The 19,234-nt window shown below is 35.8% G+C and overlaps 1 protein-coding gene across 2 annotated transcripts in view; it reads right to left on the bottom strand.

Moving 5' to 3' along the window:
• LOC138710085 (uncharacterized) overlaps nt 1–19,234 on the bottom strand; it is a 226,648-nt gene that overhangs the window by 60,841 nt on the left and 146,573 nt on the right. Inside the window, exon 1 of one of the 2 annotated variants that reach the window (XM_069840715.1) lies at nt 4,683–4,820. The exons of the other annotated variant lie outside the window; for it this stretch is intronic. Within the exon in view, the coding sequence (XP_069696816.1) occupies nt 4,683–4,694 (12 nt within the window). The 5' untranslated portion in view covers nt 4,695–4,820. Of the gene's footprint in view, nt 1–4,682; nt 4,821–19,234 lie in introns of those variants that run through there. 2 annotated transcript variants of the gene reach the window in all.

Raw genomic sequence — 19,234 nt, forward strand, 5'->3', positions numbered from 1 at the left:
TTCCGGCAAGTTTTCATCAGTTCTGTATAACTAGCCATTAAAAGAAAACCATGACAAGCGCAATAATCCTGTGGACTAAAATCCAGTCAGAAAAATAGAAAATTTATAATCTGAATACAAAACTCAGTGTTATTTTATATTCCTTCCGTTTTTTTAACAAACTCTACTTAATATCTGGACGATAATGAAGTATATGCACCACAACCTAAAAGGTTCTGTACCAATTAATTTTCCACACCTGTGGAGTAACTGTTAGCGCGTCTGACTGCGAAACCAGGTGCCCCGGGTTCGATTCCCGGTCGAGGAAAGTTATCTAGTTGAGGTTTTTTCGGGGTTTTCCCTCAACCCAATATGAGCAAATGCTGGGTAACTTTCGATGCTGGACCCCGGACTCATTTCACAGGCATTATCACCTTCATCTCATTCAGACGCTAAATAACCTGAGATGTTGATAAAGCGTCGTAAAATAACCTACTAAAAAACCAATTAACTACTTTAAAAATATCTGAACAAAATGCTTGCCGTGATAATTTACAAAGTGATAATCATTTTTGTGAAATAAAGATGGATGGAAAGTGCTTTCTGAGAACACTGTAGACTTTTAAATGTTTGCATGTCATGCCACAGTTTATAATATCAGTAACCACTGAAAAAAATACTAATAATATTTACAGGATAAACCGTAAATAATGTCATTAATTTCAGGGGGTTGACACTAAAATTCTTTTGCAGAACGAAAAGTTACATTAGTTCGGATCAAATTTCTGCATATTTAAAGGACAAAACTAAAATTCTTTCAGTCATATATTATCGTGATACACTACTCTCTTAAAATGACTGCGCGTATTGGAAATTAAATCAATGGCTTTCCCAAAACATACCATGAAATATTTCATATAAAACAATTTTTATCTCGAAAAGAAAGCAAAAACGAGCAAATTTGTATCAAACGTCTTTTGTTTGAATTATCTGAAAGAATAACTCCCTGAAATTAATGACATTACTTACGATTTACCCTATTTTTTTTTAATTTTATGGCACAGTGGGATAGATGTTCAGAATCACGGTCATCAACTTCAATGAAAATCTGTAAACGATGAATGAGGGATTACTATCCGTGCTCTGATACCTTTAGCCGCTTCTATAATTATTATACAATACATAAGGTAATAAGATCCATTTCGTATTCCATTGGGGTACAGCAAACTATGTGTCCTATGTATCGTCACAAGCAGAAATGCAAAGGTGTCAGATCCGGTGACCTCGAAGAACAGCACAAAGGTCTAATTTTAATGCATGTAACCCGTCAGGGAGTACCTATTCCTGAAACATAGCTCCTTAAAAGTATGTTTGATTTGATCTCAACTATTACACCAAAAAGTATTTACAGACAGTTTTTTCCTAATTCATTATTTTGCTCTATATTGGTCCATCTGTCAGTGATTACGTGGAGAAAGTGAGAATGATAATTACGGGCTTTCCTGAATACTTGAATTAAATTGGGATATGAAAATGTTCATTTTAACCACTACCATAATATTTATCACGAGTCATCATAAACATTTAAATCAATAAAAGAGCATAATCTGTTCGTTCCTGTCTCTTCAGCAACTGCTACATTTTTCTATTTGTCTAATTTTTGGATGAGTGGTTTTCACACGAACTGATGTTTCAATACTTATTGAGCAATATTTAGGTACGGTTCTCGTAACTAAACGCTTTTTGTTTCACTTATGAATTTCTTAATTTTTAATTAAAGGCAAATATGTAACTCTTTCCTTATATCCTAATTTCTCTTCACAGTCAGCAATCTAGAAACCGCAACTGCCCGTAAAAAACTTTATTTCTACTAACCGAATTCTAAGGCAGTTTTTTTTTTGTTAGTCTCAGTGTTTTGCAGCAAAAAAAAAAAAAATTCGCAGTTATTACGTCATAAATTTTTATTTCAATTCTTTGTTTTATGAATTATATCAAGAGTCTGTTTCGGTGATTAGGAAATAGTAAATTTGTCTTTCTTTTTCACGGCCATCATCTACTCTAGATAAGCATACCAGTTTTTATCCAGCTGAATTTAAACATTCTTGTCCAAAAGAAAGCGTATTTTCACGGTGTAGGGAAGATTACATATAAATTATAACGTATAATGAATAGCTTATATTTAAATAAAGGAAAGCAACCAAAAGAACTTTGCTTGCACATACTTTTACTGCTTTTATCAACTCGAAAATAATCTTATCAGGAAATTGCTTTACAATATATAAGTAGGCTACTAAGTTATAACTTCACAAAATTGAATTCTACAGTAGAAATTCTTTTCTAAATAGAGGATTATCACAGTTATGTGATGGATTACTAAGAAAAGTTGATATTTTTAACAGGGTAATCCTACACAATTTTTTTGTTATTAAAAATGTATAAAAATTGTTGAAAAGGTTACAAAAGGCAGTTTACTATACAAGACCAATAAAAGTAAAGTAAATCCATGGCGCTACAGCCCATGAAGGGCCAAGACCGACCAGCCGGCTGCTGGCCTCACGTCCACATGCCGAAGTAGAGGTGGACGATCATCGAACCAGAATGGAGGTACCGTGTGGTTAGCACAATGGTCCCCCCAGCCGTTGTAGCTGGTTTGCGAAACCGGATTTTCGCTACCTATCGTAGCTCGATGCTGAGTGGACACCAATCCCATACACTGGCCGACATTTCATGAGAAAATTTCTTCCCCCATGAGGACTCGAACCAGCGCGCATTCCGTAACGCGAGTCCCAGGCAGGAAGCCTTAGACCACGACGCCACGGCGCGAGATATACGAGTCCAATAGTGATAATTAATTCCTAAAAATAATAACATACTAAGCTTGCTCTGAACGTTCTAGAGGTCCTATGAAATTAAATAGAATAAAATGTGACTGGGGTGTAGTGCTAACCACTCCATCTCTTTCAAAGAGTCATATACTAATGCCCAGGACAAAAATCCTGGGAACAGTACCTTTCTACAGGGACATCATTTTATTTTTACTTCAATTTTTATTGTACCTGAGTTTTTTAATGTAGACTACTTCACTCCCACCCCTTCTACTAATGAAGGTCAACCGTCCTGCACACAGATCCAAGACCGCATATACAGGCATAGTAGCCTTACGGTCATAGTAAACAGTACGTTCCAAAAATATGTTCGCGTTTTCCAGTGACGAAAGAGCTTTCAATACTGAATCATTTTCGCACAGGTACTGTCGTCCATTTGCCTACGTCGTATTCCGGTTTCCCCCATCTGCTTTTATTCGCCAGCTAGTGGCTGGACTGTCGTCTTAACTCTCTTGTGAGAACATTAATTTCTGTTACGAATTGGACGTCTAAGTAATATTATACAACTGTTTAAAATAACTTAAATAAAAGGGCCTCGTTAAGTAATTAACTATCACGCGATTTCCTCCCTTTCTACGACCCTACGACATAACCACTTGGACGGATAGTAGATAGTATGTCTGAGTAATTTTATTTTTTCGGATCGGGAAGAAGTGAAGATTGAATTTACGAAGGACGAAACTGGTATTTGGGATTAGGTACAATAGTCTATAGTCCGATAATATGCACAAAGGAACTGAAGCCTGTATCGAAATGAACGGCCACCATTTTAAAAAATGTGTTTAAATATCCATATTACGATTATTTTTCAATTTAATTTAATTCTCTATGTTGTACGCTAATGTGCTGTAGACAGTATAATATACACTGCATAATGAATACGTCCACATGAACAGCTCAGTTCATGAGTAAAAACACTCATTGTTAATACTATACTGTATTCTGATTAAACAAAATCCTAATGAAAATGATCAAACTCAAAAGCGCGATATTTCCTAGTTTACCTAAATGGATGAAATACTTTTCTTCCCTCCTATACCTAGTGAAGTGATTTGTTTGTATATTACGCCGTTATCATCGAACTCCAGTCGTGGAAGGGGGTAGGAAACGGCGTTGATCCAAAGATATAGCCAGGTTAATATTAAAAATGTTAGTAAAAATAAAATGATGTCCCTGTACATTCTGTGTGTCTAAGTTGGAAAACTTTACCTCTCACTATTACTGTAATGCTTTTTATAAATAGGAATAATAAATGTTTTATTGTAATCCATTAAAATTATGTTTAAGAGCCACTGGCGTAGCTTAGAGATAACGAACTGAAATCGTGTTCGGGCATGGGTTTAAATCCCGCTATGTTCGGTTTCCTTTTCCTAGGTTTTCTCCAAATGTAAGGCGAATGTCTTGTAATCCCATGGCAAAACCTCCAACCCATTTCGCCAAATCTCACTTCCACCAAATCCAGCGACGCAAGATAACGTTAGAGTTGATACAGAGTTGTCAAACAATTAAATTAACTCTGGAGTGAAGGGAACAGGAAATCGGCATTAGTTTGTCACTGATTGAAACACAATCCTTCAATTTGAAAACGGACAGTTGATTTTGTGGATAAAGGAGACTCGTGTGTTGAGGAAACTCGCTGGTACACACACAGTAAAACGTAACAACCACTTCACAAAGCCCGAAGCACACTGGCCAACACACCACATGTCACACCGCGACCTGAACCAACTTGTTACACAACCCGTGCGTAAATCTTCGCCGCTGACTTGAGACTATCGCACGACTGAACACAAATTGCCGGTCCACTAAGCAACTTACCAGCTTAGACATGATGTTGAGTGTAGCTCCTGACACGTGAGATTGTGCACGATACACCCCGAGTGGTCGTTGTCATATTTATACGCCGGACTCGCGAGGCCAAACTCCCTACCAGCACACACACTGCACGAGGTGAGAGGAATGCGAGGAGAGGAAAAAAACAGACTATGACATTCAGGATAAATTTGTAGTTTAAGGTCTCCACGGATTTTACGTGTATCGGGAATGAATCACGTATTAATTAACTTCGTAGACGTATCGGCTCGGGATTCGACCCCCAGTCAAGTGAATCTAGATCAGCAGACTTTCAGATCTTGTCATTCAGTTCACCCTTCAATCGAGATTACACTCACTTCTGTGAAGGCTTTAACAAGAACGAACGAGCGTCCTACAATCTAAGTGTTTTCTGACAGACCTCACATAAATTTTAATCATTTAGACAGCAATACAGTTTATTAAGTTCCACATGACTTAGAAATTATGCCATCATTTTAATTTGATTTTATTTAATTACAGCTATAAACATAAAAATTTGTGCTCTGGATATATTGAATCAATAATACAAAATTAATATAAAATCAATATTAAAATTAAAAAATTAAAATTACTTTTTAACTTTGCTCTAGAGAGTGTGCCATTGGGAAAGTCCAGGGTAACAGGGAGGGTTTGGAATTAAACGGGTTACATCAGCTGCTTGTCTATACGGATGACGTGAATATGTTAGGAGAAAATCCACAAGCGATTAGGGAAAACGGGAATTTTACTGGAAGCAAGTAAAGAGATAGGTTTGGAAGTAAATCCCGAAAAGACAAAGCATATGATTATGTCTCGTGACGCGAATGTTGCACAAAATGGAAATATAAAAATTGGAAATTTATCTTTTGAATAGGCGGAGAAGTTCAAATATCTTGGAGCAACAGTAACAAATATAAATTATATTCGGGAGGAAATTAAACACAGAATAAATATGGGAAATGCCTGTTATTATTCGGTTGAGAAGCTTTTATCATCCAGTCTACTGTCAAAAAATCTGAAAGTCAGAATTAATAAAACAGTTATATTACCGGTTGTTCTTTATGGTTGTGAAACTTGGACTCTCACTTTGAGGGAGGAACATAGGTTAAGGGTGTTTGAGAATAAGGTGCTTAGGAAAATATTTGGGGCTAAGAGGGATGAAGTTACAGGAGAATGCATATAGAGTGTTAGTTGGTAGGCCGGAGGTAAAAAGGCCTTTGGGAAGGCCGAGACGTAGATGGGAGGATAACATTAAAATGGATTTCAGGGAGGTGGGATATGATGACAGAGAATGGATTAATCTTGCTCAGGATAGGGGCCAATGGCGGGCTTATATGAGGGCGTCAATGAACCTTCGGGTTCCTTAAAAGCCATTTGTAAGTAAGTAAGTAATATAAAATTACGATTAAATTGAAGGGTTTCTGCTTGTTCAAATTGGACAGTTAACTAATATTCTGTCGTCGAATACAATGTCTTGCAAAGCAGAAAATCCCATATAAAAGTTTAGTCTATTTTGAGAAAAATCAATTTTTAAAACTGTTTTCTGAGTCACCTGCAGATTTAAATAGGCTAGACTTACTAGGTTTGATTTCTTAGCCATCAATATAGGCCTACAGAGTATACCGTAAGTAATGTCATTCATTTCAAGGGGTTATTCTTTGAGACATTTCAAACAAAAAAGTTTAGTACAAAAAATTTTGCTTGTTTTTGTTTTTTTCGAGAAACAAATTGTTCTATATGAAAAATTTCATAGCGTGTTTTGGGAAAGCCATTGATTTAATTCCCAATATGCTCAATTAATTTAAGAGAACACGTCTTGGGTTTCTGCCATCATGGAGAATTGCTCCGAATCAACAGGCATAATACGGTTCGTTCTCTCATCGCAGCTTCAATCCATCAGAATGCTTCCTACGAGGTTTATGAGGAGGATGATTGCATCTCTTCTGATGGCTCTACTAGACGGGCTGATATCGTCATAATTGATCGGCAGAAGGATAAGAGTGTCATTCTTGATCCCACAACCCGTTTCGAGATGCATGAGCAACAGCCACAAGAAGTGTGTCGTGAAAAACAAGTCATTTATGAGCCTTTTGTCAGCATCTCGGAGCAAAATACCACATCACGCATTGGACAGTTTTTGGGCTCATGTTCGGTGCCCGTGGCACGATAGAAACTTTAAATCAACTTAAACAATTTGAAATTTCTGATGCAACGATTGATGCCATAGGATCTCATGTGTTAAAATCATCCTTAGCTATAATTAGTAATCATTTGTACCCAACAAACTTTTATTGTAAATGACTTCCTATGTTTTCTTATCATTTATCTTAATGTTTTTTTTCCTTTCCAAGTGTCACAAAATTGTTTTTTTAATTATTATTCTTTATGAATTGATTAGTAGGCCAATCTATCGAACCCTTATTTAGGGCGGCTTTTATTTATACAAATTATCTCTCTATCTGATAATAAATGGTTGAAAGAACATTTCAAAATATCTTTTCAGAATGAAAAGTTATATTCGTTCGGGTCAAATTTCTGCAGATTTAAAGGAAAAAAAAAAACTAAAATTATTTCAACCACTTAGGTTATTATCATAATACAGTTCTCTCTTAAACTGACTGGGCATATTGGGAATTAAATCAATGGCTTTCCCAAAACACGCTATGAAATGTTTCATATGAAGCCTTTTTCCTCGAAAAGGAAGCAAAAACAAGCAAAACTGTACTGAACTTTTTTGTTTGAAATATCTCAAAGAATAACCCCTTCAAATTAACGACATTACGCTCACTTACGGTTCATCTTGTATAACGCTTTGATGCAACCATCATGTTATGAAATGTAGGGGAGAGTCGGGTAGTATCGGACATCGGGTAATATCGGACAGTGAGTTTCTTTCATCTACCACACGATGATAGTACCTGATTGACATGGTTACGTTTCTGTGATGTCGCATAGAGAAATGTAACCATGTCATTCAGGTAGTACCATATGGTGGTAGATGAAAGAAACTCACTGTCCGATACTACCCGATGTCCGATACTACCCGACTCTCCCCTAATGTTAGTTTAAATGTAATTCTGCGTATTTTCAGTGATACAGTACATTCATTGGCCTAACTTTCCTAAAAAAAAGTCTTCTACTCTCTTTCCAGCTAAAGATTGAAGTAAATGTAAATAAATGCACGTGGCATAATGGTTTCTGATTGGCTATTGGACGCACAACGTCTCCAAACTCATGCTTGTCATCTTCTTCTTCACATTAAAATAGTTCCTTCTAAAATAATAAAATGTATAATATACATGGAATACGAGTGAATTAAACATACTTATAATACCACTTTCTTACGATTTAAACAATATGTTTATATTAGTAATTTCAGACATTGCGTGTTAAACCATTGCAACGTGTATTATGGCAACGCGCATGCATAATAGGCATTAAATCCCTCCTAAGGTGACTTGCAGCTTCACAGAACACATCAGCACAGCTGGTATAACACAGTGCGAGATTTAGTGTTGCCAACCTCAAATAAATTTCTGTTGAATTAAAGAAATTCTCCACTCTTCAAAGAATAACATTCAATCACGAAACTACTATTCCCAGTAGAGAAATAATAAATATTAACCCTCTGTTAGCATTTTACGGGTTAGTTCAATGAATGTGTTGAAATGTCTGCAATATATCAGACGGTGGCTGCACTGCGTGCTCACTTGCTGAAAATAATGCGCCCTGGTGGCTGCTTTGGTAGCTAGCTTGCGATTGCGGAGTAATACATTTCGGTTTTGTTTACGTCTACTTCAATCTTTAGTTGGAAATAGTTTAGGAAAGCTGCTTATTCAACTGAAATTATTAATTTAATTATAAAAAATTTCAGCACCTTCTGATATCTTTGCCTTCCATTGCCAATAAAGTCTGAACTCTGTTATAAAGGTTGACTCTGATGCAATTCGCCTACACCGTTTTTCTTACATATGAAATTGACCTGCATACTGCTAAGTATCTCTGTGTTCGGGTACGGTCTTGACTAAAATTAACAAACTAAATTGCGGTATGATTGATGTAAATCATTCTTATGCCATGGACAAAGGTATTGTGTTACCAAACATTTCGAAATACGTAACAGTTTAGCCTACGAGGTATCGATGAAAAGCTTAATTTGAACTGGTAGCTGTCTTACACAAATACAGGTGCACTGGAAGGAAACATGAATATTGCATTTTTCTCCCTATTTCTTCAAATGCAATGAAACCATTCCAAGTTTAATTTGTAATAAAATAGAAATTTTATGTAATATAAATAGCCTATTATATCAAAAAGTACCTACACTACCTACTTACTTACTTACTTACTGGCTTTTAAGGAACCCGGAAGTTCATTGACGCCCTCACATAAGCCCGCCATTGGGGTCCCTATCCTGAGCAAGATTAATCCAGTCTCTACCATCATATCCCACCTCCCTCAAATCCATTTTAATATTATCTTCCCACCTACGTCTCGGCCTCCCCAAAGGTCTTTTTCCCTCCGGCCTCCCAACTAACACTCTATATGCATTTCTGGAATCGCCCATACGTGCTACATGTCCTGCCCATCTCAAACGTCTGGATTTTACGTTCCTAATTATGTCAGGTGAAGTATACAATGCGTGCAGCTCTGCGTTGTGTAACTTTCTCCATTCTCCTGTAACTTCATCCCTCTTAGCCCCAAATATTTTCCTAAGAACCTTATTCTCAAACACCATTAATCTCTGCTCCAGTCTCAAAGTGAGAGTCCAAGTTTCACAACCATAAAGAACAACCGGTAATATAACTGTTTTATAAATTCTAACTTTCAGATTTTTTGACAGCAGACTAGATGACAAAATCTTCTCAACGGAATAATAACACGCATTTCCCATATTTAAAAAGATTTAGATCAAAAAGTAGTAGTTTTAATTAGTGCAGAATGAATACAGAGAAAGTCAGGATACACTTCACAAGAATGCGACAGCGGGGTGCGTGGACAAAAGAGGATAAATCACCAAAAATAAGTTTTGAAATAATTGCAAAGAAACACGTTGACGAAATATATAGGATCGCTTAAACAATTTTTTAACTCTATACGCACAATTATCTTTCAATTTTAATTTCAAAGCTATGACTCAGCGAATTCTACACAATGTTCTTTTCACATTTCTCTATCGAAATATTGACTTAACTCAGTTTTGGCTGAGAGATGACTTATCCCTTTTGCCCGCGCACCCACGAATTATAAAAATAATGTACAGTCTGATCTGTTTGGGTATGGATAATATTAATTTGTTATTATGAAGCTATTATTTATTTATTTATTTATTTATTTATTTATTTATTTATTTATTTATTTATTTATTTATTCTGGTGTAGTTAAGGCCAACAGGCCTTCTCTTCCACAACACCAGGATAGTAGGAAAAATTTCTTGCTGGTTAAATTATGATTAAAAGATGGGAGTTTCCATATATGACAATCAACTCCTATTGTGTGAATGATTAGGTAGTCGAACGGCCACACTCTTGTACAAGTATAGCACGCCGCACAGTGAACTTAACCCGGGCTATTGTATGGATGATGATGATGATGATGATGATGATGATGATATGTGAATTAATGATGGCGAAATCAGTTCGAGAGCCAACGCCGGAAGTTACCCAGCAATTGTGCTTCAATTGGTTGAGGGAAAACCCCGGAAGAAAACCCAACCAGACAACTTGTCCCAAGCAGGATTTGAATCCTGACCCGCTCGTTTCACGGCCAGACGTGCTAACCGTTACTCCACAGCGGTGGACAAAGTTTGCCTTACTTCTGTGAGACGTACAATGTTACCTTACGCTCGATCCGACTTTGTTTACCGATGGGTATAAAAGACTAGCACAGTATAAAGCATTGTTTTGGGGCGTTATAGTCATAAAAATATAACCATATTTCATCGTATATTGCAACTCGATAAATCTGCCGTCCTTGGGACTGGCGATTAGCTGGTGATAGATGTCCACTAGTGTTGAGCTTGCCCTGATACCAGTTCATGGAGTACTACTACCGATATTATATATGCTACTTACATCTTTATTTATTCCAGTATTTTTATACTCCTATTTCTCGTTACTTTGATTTTATCATTTACTTGTGAAAACGATCTCCGACATTTCAAAAGGAACTAGCACAAGGTCATGAATGCCAGCTAAAAAATTTCCCCTTTCCTGAGCTTTAAGACAGTAGTTTAAACTTTCATATCTACATAATCCTCCAGCTTCATTCTCTAGTGAGTAGACAGGTTGACAGAATTTTATTACACTAATAATGTGTAATTTCTCTTCGCCCTCTTTGATCCTGCTTTGATTTGAATTCTTTATGTGAACAGTATTCCTTGATATAAAAAGATATGTTCTACGAAAGCAGTTAACTGACATCTTATATATCTAATTACATCTCAGACAAAGAGAATTATTCACATACAATATAAATCTTAGCTGAATGTTAAAAGATATAGTTGTTCCGACTGAGTAATGTGCCAAAGGTTTCTCTGTTTCAGGTCAGCTAGTATATGAAGAGCTATTAATTACCTTAATCATAATTTATAAATCGCAATTCTGTACCTAGACTTCTACTTACTGAAACCCAGGACGTAAATGTATAGAAATTACAAGTGGTCCAAATAGATTTTTTTGCTGTCTTTATATGAAACTTATTTTCCTTCTTATGCTAAGCCTGTAAATACCAACTCAAATTAAATAGAGAATGACACAGACCTAGAAAGCGTTGGGCAACGGAATTAGCTTTATAACCCGATGATGATGATGATGATGATTATGATGGTGATGATGATGGTGATGGTGATGATTAGGGCTAGGATTTTGATGACTTATAAATCATTAAAAAATATCCTAAAAACAATGCATTTATGACCTAAAAATCTAAAAAAAAAAAAATGCCCTTAAAATGCCCTAAAATTGTTCTTACATAATTGGCTTAGTAGGAAAAGAGGTTTTGTACTACTTCATATTTAGACTAGTAATTAAATTAAATTCTAGTACCAACATTTAAGTTTATTTAATTTTACATATTTTTTAAGTGGTACACTTTCATTAATTATTTTACGTGATGTAGTTTCCATGTAGCCCACAACAAGGCCACTCTTATACGGAATTAGCAGCTATAGAGGAGTCTATATTGAAGGGGTGGTTGGAGTGTACTACGTTAAAATGGCAATATTTGTGCAGAAAAACGATTAAAATATTATACAAAATAATGGGTATTAGCCGTCGGCGTAGCTTGGTTACGGCGCTTGCCTGCCGATCCGGAGTTGCGCTCGGTCGCGGGTTCGATTCCCGCTAGGGGTGATTATCTGGTTGGTTTTTTCCGAGGTTTTTCCCAACTGCAAGACAAATGTCGGGTAATCTATGGCGAATCCTCAGCCTCATCTCGCCAAATATATCGCTATCACCAATTCCATCGACGCTAAATAACCTCGTAGTTTATACAGCGTCGTAAAATAACCAAGTAAAATAATAATGGGTAGGCTATTAATGGACAAAATATGTAGACAAAATATAAAAAAAATAAACATTATTTTATATTAATAATGGGAATTTATGGCCAAAATTAAATGAAAATGCCTAAAAAATGTACAAATAAAACAAAAGATGTTCTTATGAGTTGAAACAGGTAAAAAAATGCAACAAAAATGCCCTAACAAATATGTCTTAAAACAATTAGTTTATCACATAACATATGAATACTAAAGCAGCTATGTTTCTGGCTTATTAGAAAAAAGATGCAATTTCATCAAAATCCTAGCCCTAGTGATGATGATGATGATGATGATGATGATGATGATGATGATGATGATGATGATGAAGACAGTGTCTGTCACTGTGTACGCAACTGTTAAGTGAAAGTGAAATCCACGGTCGTGCATTCAAATCCCGTCTAGGGCATGGGTATTCACTGTTGTCAACGTGATGTTTTGTTTTAAGGCGGAAGTTTGGCGTCATGCTGGCCTCATGCCACAGAAATCCCGTCACGCGTTTTTCCATATCAGATTGAGAATATTGAGTTAAGAGGAAAACCCTGGAGGAACAAGAAAAATATTCATACATAGAGGTAAAATATTTTAGTGTTACTCAAGCAGTAACGATTCTGGTCACAAACCAGCAACCAACCGACCCCAATTCAAATAGGCCTATATGTAGGCTATACAATGAATATTTATACTTTTCCATAAGGATTTGGTGTATATCTCTGTCTGTCTTTTATGGGGTGACCTTGGGGTTCCGGGTGGATTGACATACTGCACTTTACCTACTCCTATCTGACATAAAGTAATTTGTCACATAACCTATTTTACATACAAGTATTTGGTTTATTTATTTTTCATCTAATGTAATTTGACACAACCTTTCAGGTGTACTTTTTCTGGCATACAACTACTTTGTTTCATTTGTACATTCACATATCATATTTTGACATACTCTACTGTAATTATATTGTGCACATTGTTAATAGTTCCAGACAGAGTGCTGCATTGGAGTTAAATTGCTCGCTTGAACTCGGTCGAATGTCGCACCCTCGAGTGAGATAAGATCGGTCGTGATACGCTCGTAATAAATAGAAGCACAGTACAAGGTCATCTCACCGACATGTCTTATCTTGTATGGAAGGCGACAGATAAGATACACATGTTTTGCTCACACGGTAAAAATAAGGCTTTATTTTCTGCGTTTATGACAAACGTTTAATGCAACGTACCAAAACAGTAACTTGAAGTTATAAATAAAATAGTATGAAAAACTTCGATATACAGTTATTATTGCTAATTAATAATTATTCAATATTTGATTTACCACATATATAATATGTTAGGTCCATACATAGTGTTCCGCCTATATACTGCGACAATGTAGAAACGTTTTACAAAATATTATTGATATAGCAGTAGATTAATAACAATATTAGTACAGAGATAACGTCACAGAAAATATAATGAAACGAATAATCATGCTGCACAACTGTTACAGACGCAAAGACTGATACACTAATTATTAGAGATTATTATTATTACTAGAAAACTTGATACAGTTCTTGCATTATCGTGATTGTGTTCTCCATTTATAATAATTACATTTACATCCAATAACATCTATCAGATGTGGCAAAAACAAAATCACTCCTGTGTGGGAGGGAAAAAAACATTTCCCTACAACATTTATATTACATTTTAAAGCAAGTTTTGTAGTTGTACTATGGAGAGGTCAGTTAAACACTGCAAAGTTTTGAAATGACTATTACACTTTTACTACGTCACACTACTTTCGACCAATAAAACGGCACGAAAGGATGTCTTTCAACCAATCATGGCTGCTTATCGCACAATTTTATCGCGTCCCTAGCATTTGTTTCATTTTATCGCGTCCCTAGCATTTGTTTATTTTTATCACTACCCTAGCATTTGTTTCTTTGTTTGCCAACATTTCAAACTGCACTGGTCTGGCCGTCGAAAAACAGAAAATTACAAACCACTCCAGTCGATGCACAGCACTTTCAAATATGACTCGCATTTTGGTATTCAAGAACAAGAATTAATAAAGATCACTGGTCATATATGAAGAGTACCATTCGGAAATCCTGAATAAGTTAAGGGATACACCATGTACACCAACGAGTTCACTTCTTTTACGCACACGTCCAATATAACATCAACTGAACCACCAAAACATTCAAATTTGAAAATTGTACTTTCAATAATTGTTTCTTTTAAAATTATTCGTGTTTATTTTTTATTTCATCATCGTTAATTAAAACGTTTCTTGTTTATTTCATCATCCCTAATTAAAACTTTTCTAACACTTGTTTATGTTATTTAGGTTATGTTTGTTATAGCTTCTGCTATATATTATGGATAGTCACGTAACAGAGATTGTTTAATACTAAGATTTATTGAAAATCATCTGTCAAGTGACGTTGATTACTGGGATCCGGATGATTGAAATGGAATGCAAATGTTTTAATAAAAATGAAACTGAATCAACAAAGCCTTCTTGACTAGTAACAGTCCACAGAGTTCAATGATGATTCCATAGTTGGCACAACTGATACCGGTAACAAGAAAACATCATCATAAAACACTACTACCATCTAGCGTAATGGTGAGATGGTACAATAATACATTTGAAGACAGTTGTATTTTCGTAAGCCAATTAATATTTTATTGTACACTTTGTTACTTCTAATCTTTATATAGCCTACTTTCTTCTAATCGTGTAATAGTCAATTAAATCCCACTCGAGTTTTGATTTTCGCTAGATAAATCAAAACCTCTAGTGAGATTACTGTTGATAAACATCTATGATGTTACTACACAGTTCATCACTGTAACAAGAACGAATGTCTAACGCTCGGCTTATACCGTTCGAGGATTTATCGCTCACGACAATTTTACCCATCATCCATATGCGCTACCTATCGGATTATGCTATGAACTACTTGGCGCTCGAGCGAAAACCTCCGATGCAGACCTCTGGTTCCTGATATAGTTTCTAAGGTTACTTGCCTTTGCTTAAAAATTATAGAGGTTTCAGATGTATAAACAATTATGGAAGGTGAATTTGTAGAAATAACAAGAGGGGGGACAACATTTATCTTTTAGGCCAGGGGTTCTCAAACTGTACGTCGCGACGCCCTGGTGCGTCGTCGGTCTATGTTTGAGCCGATGCAGCTATAAGGTAAAACTAAAATAATTTATAATTCAGCCCATAGTGAAACATGAAACATAAACTGGAAATCATTTCAGCTAATTATTGAAATTTAAATATTAGAACACCATATATACAACCATAAGCATCTCAAAAACCATTTGTTTATAATATAATAAAATAAAGTTTTTTGAAGTTACAAAAATAAAGAAGTGAAAATATAGGCCTAAAACTAGTAAATCAAATTTTAGTTCTTTGATGAAATTCAAATATTCGAGCACAATCTATACAATAATTAGGATCTCGGATAGAGGCTCCCCTAATAATTATTTCTAATAAAATCACTTTTAGTAAAATCATAACACGCAGAAATAAAAAATAAAGAACAAAAGGTCATGATAATATAAATAACAATATAAAAATTCTTATGAATAACACAAAATAAAATAATTTGGAAGCAGACTAACTTAGAAATGAAGAAAATTAAGCTACAGATTGAATTTAATATCCTGGAATTTTCATAACACAGACTACCAAGAGAGACTACACACTAAAAAGAGTTCGAAATATCCTTCCGTTGGTTCTCAAGAAGAATTTAGTGCAGTCGCTCTTGATGCCTCATTCTGATTACTGTGACACTCTCCACACTAACCTTAACACGAGACTGATAGACAGACTACAGCGTGTTCATAAAGCATGTGTTCGATTTATTTGCAACGTCCGTAGATCTGATCGTATCTCGCCTTCACTAAATATACTGTCCTCTATTCACTCTCTCACGTTACTCTTCAATATTCTTCAATACCGTAGCTACTCAGCTTCTCGTTTTCAACATTTGTCCTCATATCACGAAATAGATACTCGCTCACAACACCATAACACACTCTCCATTCCTAAACACAGAACATCCTTCTACTCTTCATCTATTACCGTCTCTGCAGCCCATCTCTGGAATTCTCTACCACAACATGTCAGAGACTGTCGGACATTGTCTAGTTTCAAAAATAAACTAAAATTGCACTTTTTCAATTCAGATTCCTTTCAATAATAAGCCTTTTCTCTGCGATAGTTTTGTAAAATGATATTGCGACAGCTGCAACGGGGTTTGAACACGCGTCCGACAGGGCGCGCGGCAGACGTAACGCTGGTACGGGGAGCATCTGCATTCTGAAGGGCAGAGGGGGTGTATTACGTCAACGCGATGAGGGGAGGGTGCGCGCGCAACTGCTGCGTGCGGAGTGAAGGGGGGACGGACCCTCCCGACTCTTCCAGAAGTCCGTCGAAGTGGAGATATCCAGATAATTCGAGAGAGCTATCTCTGCACACCCGTAGAAATTTCTCGCAACAATGATTTTGCTATAAAAGAAGAAACGCGAGCGAACTTGGGCAGTTTTTCAGTTTATTCAGCCATTCAGTGAGTAAGCCAGAGCAAGCAAACCAGTCTTGTGTACCGGAGTTCGACTCGAGTGTGCGTCCGCAACTGTGTCAGCATCCGAAGGCCTGAGTTCGAGTGCAGTGGACCGCAGTTGGAGGAACCTGAGTTCGAGTGCAGTGGACCGCAGTTGGAGGGACCTGAGTTCGAGTACAGTGGACTGTCTCTGAAGGTCTGTGGTTCGAGATACTGTGAACTCGAGTGACTGAGCTAGAAGAACTGTGAATTGAGAACTGACAGTTCTGATTTGTAAATAGTGCTTTGTAAATATTAGTTAAGATTAACAGTTCATTGTTGTTCGTAATAATCCAAGTAAATTGTCATTGTCGTCGGTGGAGTGCTATAACGAACACTGTGTTACTGTGTAAAAAGTGAAGAGCTATTGTTAAGAATAAAACTACATTGTTGTCAGTATAAAAAGTTTACAATATATATTTTTCTTTTCCTTCCTTTCCCCTTCTTTGTTCTCTTGATCACCAGATGAATTTATTGTCATACCTTTTTTTGTGGATTTTATTTAATTTTCGTATTTCTTTTCTTCTTTTTTTATTATTTTATTGCATTCCATTTTGTTATATTTTTCCTTACGTTTTCCATATTAACTATTTGCACTAAATGAGATGCTTTTTTATTTTATTCCAATGTATTTTACTTTCTTTTTTCTATTATGGTATTATTATCATGTTGTTTAGTGTCGGTTTTGTTATGCTATTATTTTTTTTGTAATATTATAGTATTCTGTTCTTTAACTTTTTGTTAAATTTTCACTGCTTGTATACTTTGTAACCTGCTAGAGTGCAAGAGAAGGCCCTATGGCCTTAACTTTGACAGTATAAATAAATTATTATTATTATTATTATTATTATTATTATTATTATTATTATTATTATTACCACGAAGGTAACAAGATCACCCCACATGAATAATGTGAATTACAACTTAAAGTAGGTGAATTATATATGTTATTACTTCAAATCGTTAGTAAACATATAACAGACAAACACATGCAATTTCAAAGCGAAATGTGAAGTAAAATGAGAATAATATTAAAAAATCACCAATGGGGTAATCTTAGTAGCAGGAGGGTTAAGCCACACGGCTATTAATACACTTTTCCAACGCGTAATAACCAGTATTGCGACACGAAGAAGAAAACAATAGTTCTATTAACTCAAAGCTATGGCTAATAATGAACCGTAAAGAATCGGAGCATTCTGAAGCAGGTAACATAGTGAAATATTAAGCATTTCCGCCGACTCTCGTCTCATTACGTAATTACAAAGTATTGGATATGTTCAAAGTAATAGTGTAGGTCGTGATCTCATGACCAGACAAGGCAACTACTTTTCATTTGAAATTTTAACTTTCTCTCGAAAGCAATCAGAAACAGAAGGATTAAATGAAATTAAGTCAACATTTTCTAACACGTCAGGCGTAAGAGGAGAAGTGCAGACGAGTCTGATCGATCTCATTACAAAGAGATTCTATCTCGAGCCATATTAAACAACACTGCTGTGAATTCTGTCATGCGTTCTTGTAACACAATTGTTTTGCTCTACAGATTCTTTTATAAATATAATTAGAACAGACAGAACGTTTGAAGATATTTCCGTGGGATACGTTTATACACAATAACTAGTCAAGTGGTAGACTTTCAGGCTAAAAATTAAGCTGGCTGAATTATATTTCTATAGGAAATTGAAATACATTTAAGCTTCTTTTTTAAAGGGGAACATAGATTTAGACACCTAAAAATATAAAATGTAATTTCTATCCACAAAAACTACAGTAACTATAAAAATACAATTAATTAGTGACTATTAAGCATTGCTATATATAGGATTAGTTAAAAGTCCCGCACCACCTAAATAACTTTTGAAGCATGTGGTTCAGTGACATGAAACTTGGTATGTGGGGATAACTATATACTAAGAACTCAATAATGGTATTACCGAGTGTTTTCTACTTCCGGTTTAACCGGAAGTAACTCCAACTCTCTTATTTTACCCTTAACAACACGCTAATCCCTTATTCATCTGTCGTAAAAAATCTTGGCTTCTGTTTTGATAATAATCTAAGTTGGAATTTTCAAGTTAAAGAAACGATAAAGAAAATCTGTTCCTCCATTCACTGTTTGAGTCGCTTGAGAAACTTCTTGCCCCAGCAACTAAAACTTACCCTAGTACAAACCCTAGTAATGCCGCACTTCGATTATTGTGACGTTTTCTTAAGTGACCTAAGTTCTGAACTGTCAGTCAAGTTACAGCGAGCTCAGAATATGTGCGTCAGATACGTGTGCAACATCCGACGATATGATCACATATCACCGTCCTTCGCAAGTCTCTCGTGGCTCCGACTTAAAGAAACGTAGAACTTTACACACTTTGTCTTTACTCTTTCGA

This window comes from Periplaneta americana, chromosome 12, assembly GCF_040183065.1.
Source record: "Periplaneta americana isolate PAMFEO1 chromosome 12, P.americana_PAMFEO1_priV1, whole genome shotgun sequence".
NCBI lineage: Eukaryota > Metazoa > Arthropoda > Insecta > Blattodea > Blattidae > Periplaneta > Periplaneta americana.